This window comes from Taudactylus pleione, unplaced genomic scaffold, assembly GCF_031769625.1.
Source record: "Taudactylus pleione unplaced genomic scaffold, aTauple2 ptg000333l, whole genome shotgun sequence".
NCBI lineage: Eukaryota > Metazoa > Chordata > Amphibia > Anura > Myobatrachidae > Taudactylus > Taudactylus pleione.
In genome coordinates this window covers 9,439,033-9,457,021 of record NW_028284734.1, presented here as the reverse complement: position 1 = coordinate 9,457,021, position 17,989 = coordinate 9,439,033, and the positions used below count along the sequence as shown (strand labels likewise).

General features: G+C 44.3%; 1 protein-coding gene across 2 annotated transcripts in view; it reads right to left on the bottom strand.

Annotated features, from left to right (window-relative positions):
* Window positions 1-17,988, bottom strand: part of RAD17 (RAD17 checkpoint clamp loader component) — a 28,795-nt gene extending 10,807 nt beyond the window's left edge. Inside the window, exons 1-14 of one of the 2 annotated variants that reach the window (XM_088443708.1) lie at window positions 17,847-17,988; window positions 17,350-17,443; window positions 15,392-15,637; window positions 15,194-15,268; window positions 14,783-14,939; window positions 14,477-14,613; window positions 12,773-12,825; window positions 12,559-12,684; window positions 10,270-10,339; window positions 9,822-9,933; window positions 8,642-8,836; window positions 6,591-6,679; window positions 5,012-5,158; window positions 1,284-1,430 (exon numbers count right to left, since the gene is read on the bottom strand). In XM_088443708.1, coding sequence (XP_088299834.1) covers window positions 1,284-1,430; window positions 5,012-5,158; window positions 6,591-6,679; window positions 8,642-8,836; window positions 9,822-9,933; window positions 10,270-10,339; window positions 12,559-12,684; window positions 12,773-12,825; window positions 14,477-14,613; window positions 14,783-14,939; window positions 15,194-15,268; window positions 15,392-15,637; window positions 17,350-17,391 — 1,596 coding nt within the window. In that variant the 5' untranslated portion in view covers window positions 17,392-17,443; window positions 17,847-17,988. The remainder of the gene's footprint in view (window positions 1-1,283; window positions 1,431-5,011; window positions 5,159-6,590; window positions 6,680-8,641; window positions 8,837-9,821; window positions 9,934-10,269; window positions 10,340-12,558; window positions 12,685-12,772; window positions 12,826-14,476; window positions 14,614-14,782; window positions 14,940-15,193; window positions 15,269-15,391; window positions 15,638-17,349; window positions 17,444-17,846) is intronic. The other variant, XM_088443709.1, reaches the window with a different exon arrangement.
* Window position 17,989: the final 1 nt, after the last annotated feature.

Here is a 17,989-nt window from a genome sequence, read left to right as displayed (position 1 = left end):
AAAACATATGCCCCTAAAGAGCAGGTGCATTTTTGAAGAATTTAAAGAAAATCATTTTAGGGACTTAAAAATTTGCTTGCACCCATTTTCATGTATCCCAAATTTGATGGGCATTGTTATTTTTCCCAAACAAAATTGCTAAATGCTCTTCTGCATCACCTTCTTCAAAGCCACATTTATGCACCTGCCGCGGCTATTTAAAAACCTGACTTCCCTTCAGCATGTAAAAACGGGGTACCCATAGTGATTACCCCATGTCTGGACATCTTTAGGGGGGTCCAAGGATAATTTCCCGAAAATTCCCGGTTTTTTTTTTGCCGCTACAAGTTCGCCGGGTCCCGTTTTCGCGGCCTTTGTAATTGAATACAGGGAGTATCGGGCACGCGTGCGATACTTTTCCGCCTGGAAAATAGGCGAAAAGTCCAGCGCCTCAAATTTAATACGGGCCTATGCTGCAATCACACTGATCTAGCCCCTTTAGTGGAGGTTCCCATCATTTGGGTACATTCAGCGCTGGGAGTATTTTAATCAATATCTATAAGAAAGCAGGCTATCAATTCACTAGGAACCTGCAATATCACTGTGTTACCTGACCAATATTCATAATAATTATTCTTAAAGAGTTTGTTCCTAGTGAACATTGCGCATTTCATACAAATGGCTGCTTTTCTTGTGTGTAGGTAATGTGTTCTTTAATGAGAAATGAAGGGGGCGATACGGCAGGTATTAAAACAAAGGATTTCAGCACAATACTGTGTTTGATGACCCAGTTGGCTCATTATTTAACTGATAGGGGAAGCTTGGCAAAATGAAACAAGTTAACAATTCCTTCCTGCCTCATTTAGATTGTGTCAGTGGTTTGTAAACTCTGACAACTTCATTTTGCACAATGAAATAGAATTCTACCCACTTTTTTTTGTTTAACTTTTTATTCATTTAACTCTACAACAAATGCACACAATATCAGCTCAAAGTACATCAACAAATTATCAGATGCGGAATAGAATACTACCTGCGTAAAGCAGGGAACCTAGACCAAGAGCAATACATAGTGAGTTAAAAAAGACCTAGCAGAGAGAATTAGCTAGAGGTCTCTCTTGGAAACCTAATACAGAACCATACTGCACTGATTTTGTGTTTTATATGAAAATGGAAAGGAGAAGATGGGGGGGAAAAAAAAAAAAAGAGTGAAACATGGAAAAAGGTGATAGAGAACAAAGCCTGAGGAAAAAACAACAGGCACGTCCTGGGACTGTGGAATTATTAAACATAAACCTACTCACCTTTTTATTAACGAGAAGCCATTGTGGTTTGTGTAGAGGTCGGAAACCAACTCCTGATTGGCAATTGGCAAAAGCCCTAGAACTGTTGGCATGTATGACGCCCCTGCTAGCAACGGAGGAGCTGTACACACTCAGTGTGGATCGGGACTGTAAAGTTACAAACAAAACAAACAAACAAAAAAATAAATATATTATATATATATATATATATATATCACGCATTTATACAAATACCTAATGTGTTATTTGTGAATATGGAGACAGAAATGTGTAAATCTTTATTTTGTATAACAGTGTTACAAAGTTGGTTTCAAGAAAACCTATTGACAAATGCTGCCAGGCACCTTCCCGCTCATGTTGCTGTGCCCATTACTTAGGATGGCCGGTTGCATCACAAGGCTGTGTTAGGCCTTTGGCACAGATCATTATAAAATGTATCTCCCCGAATTGTACCATATTATGAGATAATCTTAGTAATTTGTCCTATTTTTACACAAAACGCAATTTATAAAATTAACATGGAATTGTTTCTTACTGGTAAAGTTTAACTATATTTTGAAGACTAGGGGTAAATTTACTAAAGTGAGAGTTTTCAGAAGTGTAGATGTTGCCCATAGCAACCAATCAGATTCTACTTAACATGTAACTAGCAGCTTCTAGAAAATAGCTAGAATCTGATTGGTTGCTATGGGCAACATCTCCACTTCTAAAAACTCTCACTTTAGTAAATTTACCCCTAAATTTCAACACATAAGGAGGAATTCAATTAGCCATGAAAACTTTTCACTTTTCCATGGCTAACTGAATCCCCCCCATACACTGTAAAAAGGCACAAATATGAAACTAGTACCCACTGTACACCCTCTATCATCAATGCGGCCAGTCTGAAATAAATGTATAAAATGGCAGTATACAATCTTTACTCAAATATCCGATTGCTATAAATTCAAATGGATATTATATAATATATGTTTAAACAAGAGGCATGGATGGGACCTGCATTTGGAGGGTGTGCTGGTTCCTGTAGTGCCATTTGGAGGATTTTGGGGTACCTCCAAGTGAGTTGGCTCTCATTATCATGTGGCATAACAGTATGCAATTATATGACCCAATATGGGTGCTATTATAATGTAGAGTTAGGGACCACCGGTACAGAGAAGCCTTGACACTGCCTGGTTGGCTTAAACATATCTTTGCAAATATATGCAACAAAGATCTCTGGATTTCCATTATCATGTCGTATTCAAATCTTATTGCTGGCCTTTTGCAGGGTGCTGGGGGAACATATTTCTAGTCTAGAGTAAACCCCTCCCCCCTTTCATGCACCAGTGAAAGACGCTGATCTGAGCTGACACTATTTTATATTACATTTAAACAAAGAAGGACTCCAGAACACATGGATGATGTAAAAACAATTGGGGGTATTAAGAGTGGTACATATTATGCAATGTATCGTACGATATATAATTCCGACGCAGATTGGAACAATATATCGTACACATCGTATAGTGTGGACGGCTAATCCATCATTTCCAGCCGTCGTGTTTCATCGCATTGTTCCATCTGCGATGAGGCAATGAATAACTCAGTGCTGTTATATGCAGCATGTAACAATACATTGTGCCGTCGTACTGGGGATCATGCTGTGTGTATGGCACACACAACGTATCTTTACATCACTCAGCCAGGTCGCACAGTCGTATGGTGTGTACCCAGCTTTATAGTAAATATATGTTAGCATGTCCGAAACACAATGTTATTTAATTATTTTTGACAACTATCCTGACCACTCGTGTGCCTGAGTATAGTAGTTATTTTTCTCAATCATTACTTTATTCAACCATTTATTTAGTTAGTAAAACTTTTGTTAGCAGTAATCCAATGGTTTCCAGACTATCTACAACTGGATCATGCCTCCATCAGGTTTCTAGCAATTGCAGTGCTTCAGTAACTGGTGGCCGAACAAACCTACTACCACCAACCTGGGCGCACATGAGCACTCAGAACACGTCCACTGTACAGATGGATCCTTATGCACTATGGCCCGCATTCAGAGCCGGACGCTCTGAGCAGAGCGCACGCTCTGAATGAGGGCCGTCCTCCATAATTATGGAGCGTCCTCCTGGACGCTCGTATAGCTGTGGGTCACCACCCACAGCCTATACGAGCGTGCAGGTTGATGGCCGCGATGGTCTTGACCATCGCGACCATCGCCACTGCGAGCCGGAGCCTGCGGTTGAGTTTCTCAACCGCAAGGCCCGGAGTGATTTTGGCTCTATCAGAGCCAAAATCACTCCCACTGACATCACTAGTGATGTCAGTGGGCCGGCTTCTGACGGTAGGCGTTCCCTTTGGAACGCCCCCGTCAGGGAGGCACGCCCCCGGCACGCCCACCAAAGGGGGCGTGCTGTCAATCAACATCGACAGCATGCCCCCTTTGATCAGACACAACGAGCGAAGGAAAGTCCTTCGCTCGTCGCGTCTGGCGCATGCGCACGACGGAGCTCCCTCCGTCGTGCGCATGCGCAGTGCACACCATCGACCCACTTGCGAGCGGACAGCCGCTTGCGAGTGGGTCTGAATCAGGCCCTATATCTGCAGTTGTGCCAAACAGCCCTTCCCAGCGTGACAGGTCCCCTACAATCTCTGCTTGCGCCAAGCATCTTTTTCGTGCGAAAATGCATCTTAGTCGCAATCGGATGCAACAAAACAGCTTCATAAGACTGCACTGACTCATTTGATATGCGACACATGTATATCTGTGTGCCACTAATGGAGCGTACACACGGTCAGATTTGTCAGACTTGTCAGATGAACGACTGAACGATTGAACGATTGAACGATTTGAACGATTTTACCAAAGTTTTGAACGATTTGAACGATTTGAACGATTGAACGATTTTTGACTGCATTAAAATGAATGGAATCGTCCAAGTCTGACTGCAAACCCATCAGATGTCAGATATCGTTATCTGACAAACGGGAACGCGCATCGTTGATCGTCCATCGTTCAGGCATGTCAGATATGAACGATTTTCCTTCAGATATGAACGACTGAACGATTTTTAAATCGTTATCGTTCATATCTGAAGGAAAAATCTGATCGTGTGTATGCACCATAAGTCTGGATCTGTATACAAAGTGCTATGATGCAGCGGCTTTTGTCCACACCAAGTTCCGTTGTACTTCGTATACAGATTCAGACTCAGTTGCACACAGATATACAAGTTTTGCAAATCAAATGAATCAGTGCATGCTCATGAAAAGATATTGTCACATCCAATTGTGACTAAACACATTTTTGGGCAAAGACTCTACAACGCTTTCCGCAGCTCACCCGTGCCAGGTGTCCCGCGCCACATGGTGTACTGAAGCTGGGTGTATGAGGGTGTACTGAAGCTGGGTGTATGAGGGTGTGCTGAAGCTGGGTGTATGAGGGTGTGCTGAAGCTGGGTGTATGAGGGTGTGCTGAAGCTGGGTGTATGAGGGTGTGCTGAAGCTGGGTGTATGAGGGTGTGCTGAAGCTGGGTGTATGAGGGTGTGCTGAAGCTCGGTGTATGAGGGTTTGCTGTAGCTCGGTGTATGAGGGTGTACTGAAGCTGGGTGTATGAGGGTGTACTGAAGCTCGGTGTATGAGGACACATCTGTTTTGTGAATTTCTAGACAAGTCTTTGTTAACTGGAATTTTGCAAGGAAATGGTTAAAACTTCACAGATAACACTCCTTACATTCCAGTCCCCGGAGAGAACGTCTGCGGCGCTGAGGTACTCGCTGGCTCGGACAACATCATCAATATCAGAGAAAAAATCTAAATAGTTTTGATGAAGATATAAGTTGAACAGTTCACTTCGCATATGTGACTTCTCTACAACAACCTAAGGGGGAGCAAAGACAATGAGAAACACTCCTATTGTACAATTAGAATTTCACAGAAAATGTATGTTACAGGAAAAGTTAATCAGGTTAGGCAACAAAAGCAAGCGGATAAGCAATGGGGTGAAACATGATCATTTACAAACCAGACAACATTGTGTGACCGGAAGTAGGAGAGAGAGAAGGTAACATGGTCGGATAAATATATATGCATGCAGGGAGTTAAAGAATGGCCAGGGAAACGTGAAGAGGAAAGAGCTATTTGTGGCCCACACAGTAACAGTGTGCCAACTGCAGCCACCAAGCCCAGGTTACATCTTCTCACTCCCTCTCGTGCAGATATTGTGTCTCAATGCCCCTAGAATAATGCCATGTTAGGAGGGGGACCATTGCTTTGAACGTTGGCATGGTAAACTGGGAAACAGAGTAATGGAATGTTTTCACATATTTCCAGCATTATATCAGCTAATAGGAGAGGGAAGATGCAATATAGAGTGATGAGTCTAATACACAGGATCCATGAGCTACAAATGCTGAAGAGTGATGCCCATATGCAGGCATACTGTGTCTTTGATGCAGCATCACAGGCTGACAGAGGGCCTGATTCAGAGCCGCTCGTAAGCGGCCGCTCATTCGCTCCGAGCGATGTTCGCACATCTGCGCATGCGTATGGGTCGTAATGCGCATGCGCCAACCAGTCAGTGCGGTCGGAAATCGTGTGCTCGCAAAATAGCGAGTGCCTGCTAATTTGAGTGACAGGATGAGGCGTTTGTGGGTGGTAACAGGGGAAAGTGCTTGAAAACGGGGAGTGGAGAGCCAAACGGTCAAAACGGGCGTTTTAAGGGTGTACATAATTAACAAAGCAGCGTTATCGACCATGTCACTTGGTTGTCTTTTAGCCTGAACTGTTCGCATGATTGCGGTAGGAAAATGTTACCACAAGAATAGCGAGCAGTTCATACACCTTTCGATGTACTCGATTAATCTAATAAATAGCGGAGATGACGTATGATGCGAGCGGCCAAGGGGCGTCTTTACAAAATAGCGAGCGCATGTTTTGGACGCTCGCTCAGACATAGAGGCGTCAACAGACCGCAAAGAGCGATCGCTCAATTTAAATAGCCAGCCCCTTTTTCTGAACGAGCGTCCGTAACTAGCGTCCGGCTCTGAATCAGGCCCAGTGCCCTAATACAGTATTGCTTGGGTTGTTGGAAAGGTTGCACAAGAAACGGACGTCAATATGCAAACCAGATTATTCCTACTTGCTGCTTCTATAAACATGGACATATAGCCGATACTGCAAAGTGCAGAAATGCCTTCTGAAACTAACCACGTGTCACTATAGGACAAGCTTCTCATATATGACTATTCTATTCATTGATGCTCATCCAGATAATGAACATGGATTTATTTTTTTCTTAAAAGGTCTCTCACCTCTGGAAGAACAAGAAGTAGATCTCTATCGTGCTGCGACAAATGTGCTGGCAATTTATGGTAGTCTACATCCATTTCTGGAGTCTCTCCTGAGAAACAGATGTTTACAAAAGATATAAATCATCATCATCATAATAACGGTTTATAGAGTGCCAACATATTAAGCAGCGTTTAATCATTCACATAAGTTCTTCAACAAGTGGAGCTTGAGGTGCACACTGCACAATGTGTACCCAGACGATATGTCGGCCCTACATATCGTACTGCGGGTTCACATTAAAGCAATGTAATGAACGATCCCTCGTTCCGTCCTTCATTACCTGCAACAGCACCGCACGCGATATAGTCCGGCTGGCCGTGCAGGAAGGCCAAGTGGGCGATATCGCATGCAAACGCTGGTGCGTGCACATTGGGCGTACACTGTACGATCCGGCCGATGTGACGTTCCGATTTGGCTGGAAACGACATATCGCGGCGATATCATTCCGGTGTGTATCCAGCTCTACAGTCTAATACACTAACATTAACCCATCAGTAAATTTTTGGACTGTTGAAAGAAACCCACATACACGGGGGAGGTGGGGACAGACAGTGCCCTGGTCGTAATTTCAAACACTGTATATGAACATGTGGTCTTATGCTTTCCAATGAATATTGGTTCCAAAAATGTATAGCGAGGAGCCATCTCTCTTGTAGCCAGAACACCAAATAATTACTGTACTGTGGGCCTGATTCAGAGAGTTACGCAAACCTGATGGTTTACAAATATGGCGTGAGATCTGCGCAGATACCGCACTACGCATGTGCAGATCTCCAGGATGCAGCATGATTGATATGCTGTGGCCATATGGGGTCGTGAAGCCAACTGCCAGCGATCTCACAAACGAGGGCATATTGGTCCTGTTATTGAGGCTTGCCTAGGCCAATGTCTGCGTCTTCAGATGCAACTTCACTGACCCCGGCCGCGTGAAATACAGTAACCTCAGGGTATTTAGATGGTCAATGTTTATGTAGATGATCTGATGGCTGCGTCTGAAGACAAAGTTGCAGCAGCTGTGCAATAGCGTCCACCTCTGAATCAGGACAGGTGTCATTTAAATGGAACTTTCCTGATAACACAGCATATACTGAGTTATATATCTATTTTAAGGTGCGTACACACTGGGCGATTAGGAAAAACAGTACGATTACGACATCGTAAGCGTACCATCGTTCCTCTTCCCCTATAGTGCCTACACTGAACGATCAGTTATTCAGTGCAGGCACCCTCCATCATTCCTGAACATGGCCAATCTGTCGTTATCGGCAGATTGGCCAGCATGTTCAGGTGATGGACAGTGTCGGGAACGACCAGCAGGAGCACGCAACGTTGCTCGTTTCCGAAATTATAGTGCACGATTACTGAGCGATTGCACGATTATGATGTCCTAATCGTGCAATCGCTCAGTAATATCGCCCAGTGTGTACGCACCTTAAGTGGCTGCTTTCATATTTACCACTAAGGAGAAGAAAAAAATGCTTTTATAAGCCGCTTTATTAGTTGTAGATTAAGAGTGCCACTTCCGTTATACAGTATGTGCATGACTATGTATAAAAGTGTATGATGTCACTGGAGACATTTTAGTGTCCTTTCGATGTAGTAGCATCGCATACATAGGGGTAAATTTACTAAAGTGAGAGTTTTTAGAAGTAGAGATGTTGCCCATAACAACCAATCACATTCTAGCTATTATCTTCTAGAAGGTGCTAGTTAAATGTTAAATAGAATCTCATTGGTTGCTATGGGCAATATTTCCACTTCTAAAAACTTTCACTTTAGTAAATTTACCCCTGGTGTCAGTATTGATGTTACAAATACCATGGGTACTTTCTGCGTCAGATGTGATCTACAATCCTCTCTACAAGATACTACTGCCACTGGCCTTTGTCACATCCCAGTCTCAACAAGTTCACCTGCTCGCTTAGCAGGCAAATTAGTATTATTACGCATAGGGTCACTTATCCAGTCAAACATCCCATTCAAAGCAGTAGAGGATTTAAAATGACCTTACTTTTGCAGTGAAGTATCTTCCCCAGCGCTCGGAACAAGAAGAGCGATGCATCTTTGCCGCCGATTGCTTGGATATCGTCTGAGTTTTCACTGGTTTTATCAGATTTTTTTTTACTCTTTGACTTGGATGACATTTTTTCTAGCTTTGTTGGTTTTCCTTTCTTTTTAGGCCAGAAATCATTTGGTAAAGCCGCATCTGTAATCAACAGAAATATAGGAAAAGCCTTTTCATAGCCACCATTTTGTGAAGACGTTTCCTTTTGACGTTTTCAGTTCTGAGCAAAATGCATGAACTGCAGAATGTAATCATTCTTTGCTACATAGTTTATACCACTGCTGGGCAAAGTTGCAATTATACAATTATAAAGAACACTGGGCCTGATTCAGACCCGCTCGCGAGCGTTGAGCGCTCGTAAGTGGGTTGATGTTGCCCAAGTGCGCATGCGCACGACGGAGGCGGCTCTGTCGTGTGCATGCGCGAGACCAGAATAACGACGGCCAAGCCGTCGTTATGGGTCTCACACCAAAGGGGGCGTGCTGTCGATGGTGATTGACAGCACGCTCCCTTTGGTGGGCGTGGCTGCCCAGACGGAGGCCTTCCCATGGGAACGCCTACCGTCTGGGGCTGGCCCCACTGACATCTGATAGGCGAGACCTTACCGCAGGATCTCGTCGCAAGCCCGATGGTCGCGATGGTCTTGACCATCGTGACCATCATTTTGGCCGCTCGCTATAAAGGCCGCTCCAAAAAGGAGGAGGGACGGCCCTGATTCAGAGCGAGCGCTCTGTCAGAGCGTCCGGCTCTGAATCAGGGCCAACGTTCTTTAATTCCTATATTAATTGTTATCTATTCCTTTCTATTCTCCATGAAGGGATGGACTATCTTAAATCATGAAGTGACTCCCTGCCTGGTGACAAGAATACATATATTCCCCTCATGGTAGATGAGAGATATAGTTATTTGTAACAATTTCACTTTTAAAATATTAAACATTTATGAAAACATTTTTCAAATCCATCCCTGGTAGCTGGATGCCACAATGCATCATCTCAGGAGCTGCCGTTTTTCAAAACTGTCAGTTTCCATGGATAGTGACCCATTTTCTTGGTGCAGTTATTGGATGCCAGATTTGTGGTTTTATTAAGTTAACGTTGCACTGATTAGAAACCTTAAACCTTACCTTTAAGTGCAGAGAACTGAAGACTATTTATGGCACTTCTAACATCTCCTGAACTTCCAGAGGACAGTAAGTCCAGAGTGTTCTTATCAGGAATAACAAGTCTTCCCCCACTCTGAACAAGAAAATGACAAGAGGCATATTAGAATGTAAACTGAGGAGCCGTAGCTTCTACTATCAAAACAAACCCACACAAGATACAGAGACAGAATCGTTGCTCCACACTGCACCAAGAGCATAAGATGCTCTCAAATATGATACACCCGGACGATACTTACAGTAACAACCATGTAGTGGGATATGTCAATATTAAAACAAAAATAAGCCTAATGATAGACCAACGCAGAATGGCCTGTTCCCGAGACGGGTAGTCCCAGTCCATGAGATCATAGCACTTGCACGGGTGAATGGAATGGTGATTAGAAGATGCTCGGATCATACAGACACTTACCGCTGCAGCCTCTGTAGTAGCAATTCTAGTCAGCACTTTCATCATGCTGGTGGGAGCAACTGGGTTGAAGCTGAAAAACAAATGTGTATATTGTACTTCCAGTTTCTCCCAATTATATATTAATTGCATGCCGCAACGAGGAATGGGGGGTGGGAGTGCTAAGAATGCCATGGAGAACATTATGTAACTATACATGAAGCCTCTACTGAGCAAAAGCCATAACCCGTGGGAGGAAACACAGCAATACAAAGGCGAAATCCACATCATACGTGTGGCAGGTGATAAATGAGACAGAACTGGACCTATATTTCAGTATCAGAAAAAGATATTACTCAGATATGATTAATATTACAATATATAATAAAATTACATCAGATTGAAATGAACCATTATCAGGCACATTGGCATATTCGGTCAGGAGGAGACTACAGATTACTGCAGCCAGGCTATGTACATGCTCAGCTTCTGAATGCAACAATAAGCAACAGTCATGCTGGAAGTGAAATGGCCAATAAGCCCAAGGGGCCACTCTTCTCCATTATATGTGTGAACAAACAGAACACGATTCTATCACCCAGCAATCACGTGGGGCAGTAAATGGAGGCCAGCCTAAGTATGCAGCACTTACTGAATCTATAAGAGAACAAAGAGCCTGATTCAGAGATGTATGTTAGAGAATGAATGCACATCTCCGATGTTTGGGGGTCTGTGCAGGACCCTATCTTCGCATGTGCAAAACGAGTCCTGGGATCTCGCTCGCCACTCCCCTCCCCCACCAAGCCGCAGCATCATTGACTTGCTGCGGCATTTGGGGGGGTGGAACAGGGGCGTGCTTGGTCACCGTTTCAATGCATGTCGTCTCCGTTTTTCGGGAGGGAAGAGGCAAGGGTACGTATTGGCGGACGCAGATTCCTGGCCTCTTGCGTGAGCAGGCACCTGCCAGGCTGCGGGAAGCTTCAGCTCCAACAGTCTGACCAAATGGGTAACCATCGCGATTTTGGTCGCAGTGTTGGGATCGCAAATATAGCAAGAGGGTGTCCGACACCTCCTTCTGCATTTGCATCAGAGATGGACAGATTTGTACAGCCGCTTGTGTGAGGCTCCGCAAATCCGTCCATCTCTGAATCAGGCCCAAAGTATCTTAAGAAGTGGTAAATGGAATAGTGGGAATGGGATGCCATTGTAGGAGTGACAATAATGAAGGGGATATGAGAGTAAAAATGCTAAAAATGTCATGTAAAAAAAAACCTTCAAGAGTAATATAGGGGGGAAAATGTGAGGGGTAGGAGGGGGGGGGAAATGTGAGGGGTAGGAGGGGGGGGGGGGGAATGTGAGGGGTAGGAGGGGGGGGGGGGAATGTGAGGGGTAGGAGGGGGGGGGAATGTGAGGGGTAGGAGGGGGGGGGGGGGAAATGTGAGGGGTAGGAGGGGGGGGGGAAATGTGAGGGGTAGGAGGGGGGGGAAATGTGAGAGGTAGGAGGGGGGGGGGGGGAAATGTGAGGGGTAGGAGGGGGGGGGAAATGGTGAGGGGTAGGAGGGGGGGGGGGGAAATGTGAGGGGTAGGAGGGGGGGGGGGAAATGTGAGGGGTAGGAGGGGGGGGGGGAAATGTGAGGGGTAGGAGGGGGGGGGGGAAATGTGAGGGTAGGAGGGGGGGGGAAATGTGAGGGGTAGGAGGGGGGGGGGAAATGTGAGGGGTAGGAGGGGGGGGGGAAATGGTGAGGGGTAGGAGGGGGGGGGGAAATGTGAAGGGGTAGGAGGGGGGGGGGGAAATGTGAAGGGTAGGAGGGGGGGGGGAAATGTGAGGGGTAGGAGGAGGGGGGAAATGTGAGGGGTAGGAGGGAGGGGGGAAATGTGGAGGGGTAGGAGGAGGGGGAAATTGTGAGGGGGTAGGAGGGAGGGGGGGGAAATGTGAGGGGGTAGGAGGAGGGGGGAAATGTGAGGGGTAGGAGGGGGGGGAAATGTGAGGGGTAGGAGGGGGGGGGAAATGTGAGGGGTAGGAGGGGGGGGGGAATTGTGAGGGGTAGGAGGGGGGGGGAAATGTGAGGGGTAGGAGGGGGGGGGATTGTGAGGGGGGTAGGAGGGGGGGGGATTGTGAGGGGTTGGAGGGGGGGGGGATGGTGAGGGGTAGGAGGGGGGGGGGTATGGTGGGGTTAGGAGGGGGGGGGAAATGTGGAGGGAGGAGGGGGGGGGGAAATGTGAGGGGGTAGGAGGGGGGGGGAAATGTGAGGGGTAGGCTTAGGGGACCACTTATGCCATAAATGTGATGGTCAGAAAACTGAAATCATTTACCTGATATTACAGACACTCAGTTCATCCTGAATATCTTTCGGAAACAGTCGGCGTTGATGGCTGTCACCGCTCAGACTGTCTGAGATTATAAACACCAGAGGGCAGCGACCAGTTTTTACAAATCTCCTACAGTGCATCAGAAAACAGTATGGCTCAGCGAGGGACACGCTAAAGTAATAGGAAGAGACACACAAAGGTTTACAATGAACCTCACCTGAGAATGTCATGTAAACTTCCAGGATCCCTATAAAATAGGTTGGGCATATCCTATGATAAAGTGAAAACAAGAAAAAATTATAAACACAAAGCATGACATTTTCTTTCTATATTACAACATTAAACAAAAGAAAAATCTTGGGGATCCTTCATTTCTTCTTGTTACACAGTTATTTGAAGGACTCCTTGTGATCTTTGCAACTGACTGACTAAAACTTCACAATAAACACATTTGCATATCTGACCTGTATCCTTTTACCTATGCTACGCATCTCAGAAATGCTCTACCTCCCATCAGCTGCTTACCACCTTCTCCTCTTCACTACTTTACAATACTACTTAGCCATCACTTTCAGACTTAAACAGTCAAATAAGCTCCATGACCCCCTGGGCTGCCCTTAAATGCCGGTGGTCCAGGTTGACAAAAAATACACTCAACTGTTACAAACTTATTTTCCTATACACCTAGTTAGACTACGTCCCTTGCAACAAGGACAAGGACCTCTTCCTTATGTTTATTTTGCTCCTGTCAGTAAACATGAAAACATGCAATCATCAACCCATGTGCTGTATGCTGTAATAGTCTTGTAAAAAGTGCTACATAAGCAGAGGTGGTAACAAGTGACATACATAATATAACATAAATCTTTAGGAGATAATTCTGGTATTAGCATCCAGAGGTAAGTGATTATAATATGAATAACTATACAAGGAGAATCACATTAAACTTTGTTAAGTTCCCTCTGCACTGGATTTTAACTTTTATTGCCGGACGCATACGTTCTGGAATGCTATTCATGTGGCATTCTGGGACGCAAAACTGGCAGTGATTTTGGCGGTCACTGAGCCCCATATCAATGCCAGGGGGCCGGGCTAGTGGGACAATATCAGTTCTGCACTTGAGCAGGACTAATTTTCTATGAATAAATATATAAAAAAAAAATGACTTAATTTATTTGTAATTTTTTTCTACTGTCACTTTGAAGGGTGTTTAAACAGGTCTTCTCAGAGCATGTAAAAGGAATTAAAACACAGCGTAACACTGTAGTGCTACCCCCAATTTGTGTAGGAGGAAATGAAACAAAACAAGTCTATAGTAGGGCTTCATGGTATTTATACTGCTTTGGTAATCCACTTACTTAGAACAGAATTTTAGCATGCGTGAGCACTAAGTATAGGATTGGGTCTTTTTCCCCTCTCCAACTAATGTCAATCCATCGCATTGCATGTAATTATATGATATATTGCCACAACATAGTGCATTATAGCTTTAAAACATTTTCAAAAATTGAAAAGAATGAAAATTACAATATAAAATATAAAGGATTTCCAAACTGGAGACGTACCAGCATACTGCAGACAATAGATTTCATAAGATGCTCCGGAGAGTTAGGTTATATTGTCCATTTAGGTTCTGGGGTAGAACCAGATTATACCCAGGCTGTTGTTTACTATTTGCGCCAGTAGGGGCTTCATAGCTATATTTTTAAGTGGCATACATAAGCCTAGCATAACATAACCCAATCTTTTGAGACAGGTACGTTCCTAATTACCATCATGAAGGATGTGTGCAGGATTTCACTCCACTGAATGACATTTCACATTTTATAAAACAATTACACCATTTTATACACATATGTATCATCTATGTATATAGGTGATTAATTAACAGAGTTTATTTCCATTTTGCCATGTAACTTACATCAACAATGATGACTTTTCTGTCGGTACATGGTGACTCTCCCAGCATCTGTAATCTATTATATTTGTTTGCCCTCAACAGAAAGTCCTGAAAAAGAGCTGACTGAGACTTGCTGGTGTAAGGCTGGAATCCCATATCTGCAAAAAAACAAAACACAGAGAGAGCCTCAATAAGGTACATAAGTCGTCTAGTGTGTGATCAACTAACATAGCTAAAGCCAGAAAGGCTGCATACTCAATCATATAAATGAGTCCAATCAGGAATCTATTGTAATAAAATATAAATATATACAAAATGTAACACTACCTCGACAAAAAAAATCTGGTGGGTCATCCTGTTTAAACTCTTGCATCAAGGGGTTGATCCATTCCTGCACTTCGATTCCTAGTTCCTTAGAAAGAACTAGAATAGTTGTGGACTTGCCACAGCCAGGAGGACCAGTAAGTAACAATATAGATCCGTTCTGTGAAGATGTACATGACAGTTAGCACTTAAATGCTTTAAAAAAAAAAATACTAAAGAAAAAAAAAAACTACTTAAAAATTGCAGTTTGTTTTTTTTATATATATTTTTACTTAAATAGATTTTAAAAAAACTGTATTGAAATGTTTTAGTGAAAAAAAACAAACAAAAAACACCTAGGGGGTCTCTGGCTATAGACAGTGTGTGCTATATAAATAACTGTGAATAAATAAATAATGGAAGAGTAAACCCAACCTGTTTTGGCCCAGCATTGGCTCTTAGCCAGGTCTCAACCTCCTCAACTTTCTTTTTATGTACAGCAAGGTCTGTCTGCAGGAACAAGTAGTTCAGCATCATTAAAATATAATCTCCTAACAAATAATTTCAGGCTAGACAAATCCCAAGCAAATCCATGTAATACAATATTATTCTCATCTATTCGGTTTTACTTACCTGAGCTTCAGGCCTGTATTTGTCAATCCAAGGGTCATTCTGTGTCTGACCTAAGGTTGGTTTAATCGGGTCACTGGAATGATTGGAGGAAAAAGGATTTGATCTTTTTTTGCTCTGAGCTTTGTTGTCTAGTAAAGTCTCTTCTTTCTTGTGAACAGCTCTTTTAGCTGCTCCTGAGGCCCGAGAGGACGCATTCACTGTATTTCCAAACAAGTTTTCAAATGACGGCTCTACCCAGTCCGTGATCTGCAGACACAGTAAATCAGACTTCTGCTCATTTTGTGCAAACTATACAACACTAAAAATATTTGTTGCATTTTTCATAAGTAAGCTTTGTGGTTGTTGCCCACTAGGACAGCTCATCATATTTTGCATTCCAAAAGCAATTTGGCCAATTGCAAATACTGTACTTCTCCTGCAACATTTGCTAAACACATTGTTTTACCTTTCTGGCTACCCTGTTATTTTCTGCCATGTATTTATATCACCAAACAGAGGCCCTGATTCAGAGCCGGACACTCTGACAGTGCGCTCGCTCTGAATCAGGGCCGTCCCTCCTCCCTTTTGGAGCGGCCTCCTGGCCGCTCGCATAGCTGTGGGTGACCACCCACAGCTATAGTGAGCGGCCAAAATGATGGTCGCGATGGTCAAGACCATCGGGCTTGCGACGAGACTCTTGCGGTAGGGTCTCGCTGCCGCAAGCCCTGGAGTGCTTTTGGCTCTATCAGAGCCAAAAGCACTCCCACTGACATCACTAGTGATGTCAGTGGGGCCGGCCCCAGACGGTAGGCATTCCCATGGGAACGCCTCCGTCTGGCCAGCCACGCCCCTGGCACGCCCACCAAAGGGGGCGTGCTGTCAATCACCATCGACAGCACGCCCTCATTGGTGCGAGACCCATAACGACGGCTTGGCCATCGTTATTCGGGATACGCACGATGGAGCCGCCTCCGGCGTGCAAATGCGCACTTGGGCAACATCGACCCGCTTGTGACAGCGTCTGAATCAGGCCCAGAGTTTGTAGCTCCTGGGTAAAACGCGTCTCTACTGGGCAATCAGTATCAGATACAACTAGTTTGCAGTGTGTACTTTAATATAATGCTCCGATTCTTTAATTACAGTACCAAACTGTGTTAAATGTTGAAGCTTTAAGGATAAAATGCAACATCATGTAATACAAAATGGGGTGTTTTACTATAATAGTATATATGAGAACATTAGCACTAATAAAAAATAGTAGCTTTCATTCTTATAAAGCCGGACAAAAAAAAAAAACACACCATAAAAAAAGAGGCCATCAGCACAGAGACAGATTGCTTGTTTACGGCACTTATTAGGTTTCTATCACATCTTGTTAGAAAATTGGCTACTAATAATTTCAATGTTTAATAAACAAATTTCAAGCAGAAATATGGTAGAAGATTTAAATATATCTAAAATTATCTTAATGTGAGTTGTAACAATACATAATTTTGAATCTACAACCAGGTCAGGGCTGTAGCTAGGGCAGTGCGGCCGGTGCCATCGCACAGGGCACCACAGGTCAGGGAGCGCTGTCTGGGCCTGTCAAATTTCTGTTTATTATCATTCTCACTTGTAGCTTCCTCTTATTTCATCCCCAGCATCTCCTGGCCTCTCCTATCTCTTCCCTGGCCCTTCCCCATGAAGCCATGGCCCTTTCTTGGGTGCATTATGTCCCTTTGAAAAATGAGGGGGGCGCCAATGCTCTTTCTGGCACAGGGCACCAAAAAGTCTAGTTACGGCTCTGAACCAGGCATCAATATTTATGTAAATTAAAAGAAACTTCCATCCATGTAAATAAAGTCAGAAGTGCTAATATTAATAAAGTAATATGCTTATGATATGTGGTGGGATATTTTGCAAAAAATGTAACTTATTACTCATATAACCACAATAATCATGCTGCTATATTCATGTTACAATGTCATCCCCATTACCTTAGCAGAAGTGACTTTTCTCCTGCAAGATGCTTTTGACATGATAAAGCTGAGAGAGTCCCATCACCTCAGCACTGTACCCTGCACTTGCTGCCTGGAATAAACCACATAGCATGTAATATTATATAATAAATAAATGTACAGTATGTAGCATGGGACATTAGGGAGGGGTCACAAAGGGGATAACAGCAGCAGGGGGTGAGGGCAGGGCTGTTACAGTGTGTCTGAGAGGCTTCTCCAGCTGAGACGTCCTGACAGTCTCTGTGTTGCTGGGATTTGTAGTTCTACAACAGCCGGCGAGCTGTCAGGAGTAAAGAACCACTTGTAGCCGCGGCTCTTGTCGTCCCACCACACTGGAAGAAGCACAGGCTGGTAATGGTGCTAATACTGCCCCGGGTGCTGTCACTTTCATTACCGGAAAGTGACAGAGTCGGGCGGTGAGGGTGGCCCTGGCTGGGTCACCGCTGGAGGCCGGGGGTACACGCCGGGTAACTCACCGTCTGGGAACACACTACCGAGTTGTTGTCACTTTACACGGGGACACCTCTAAGCCTGCGGGCGCCTCTCAACTGCGTCACCGGCGCGGGAGTGGCACGCACACCGGGATGAAAGTGGTTGCCGGCAGGGCTGACCCCTGAGG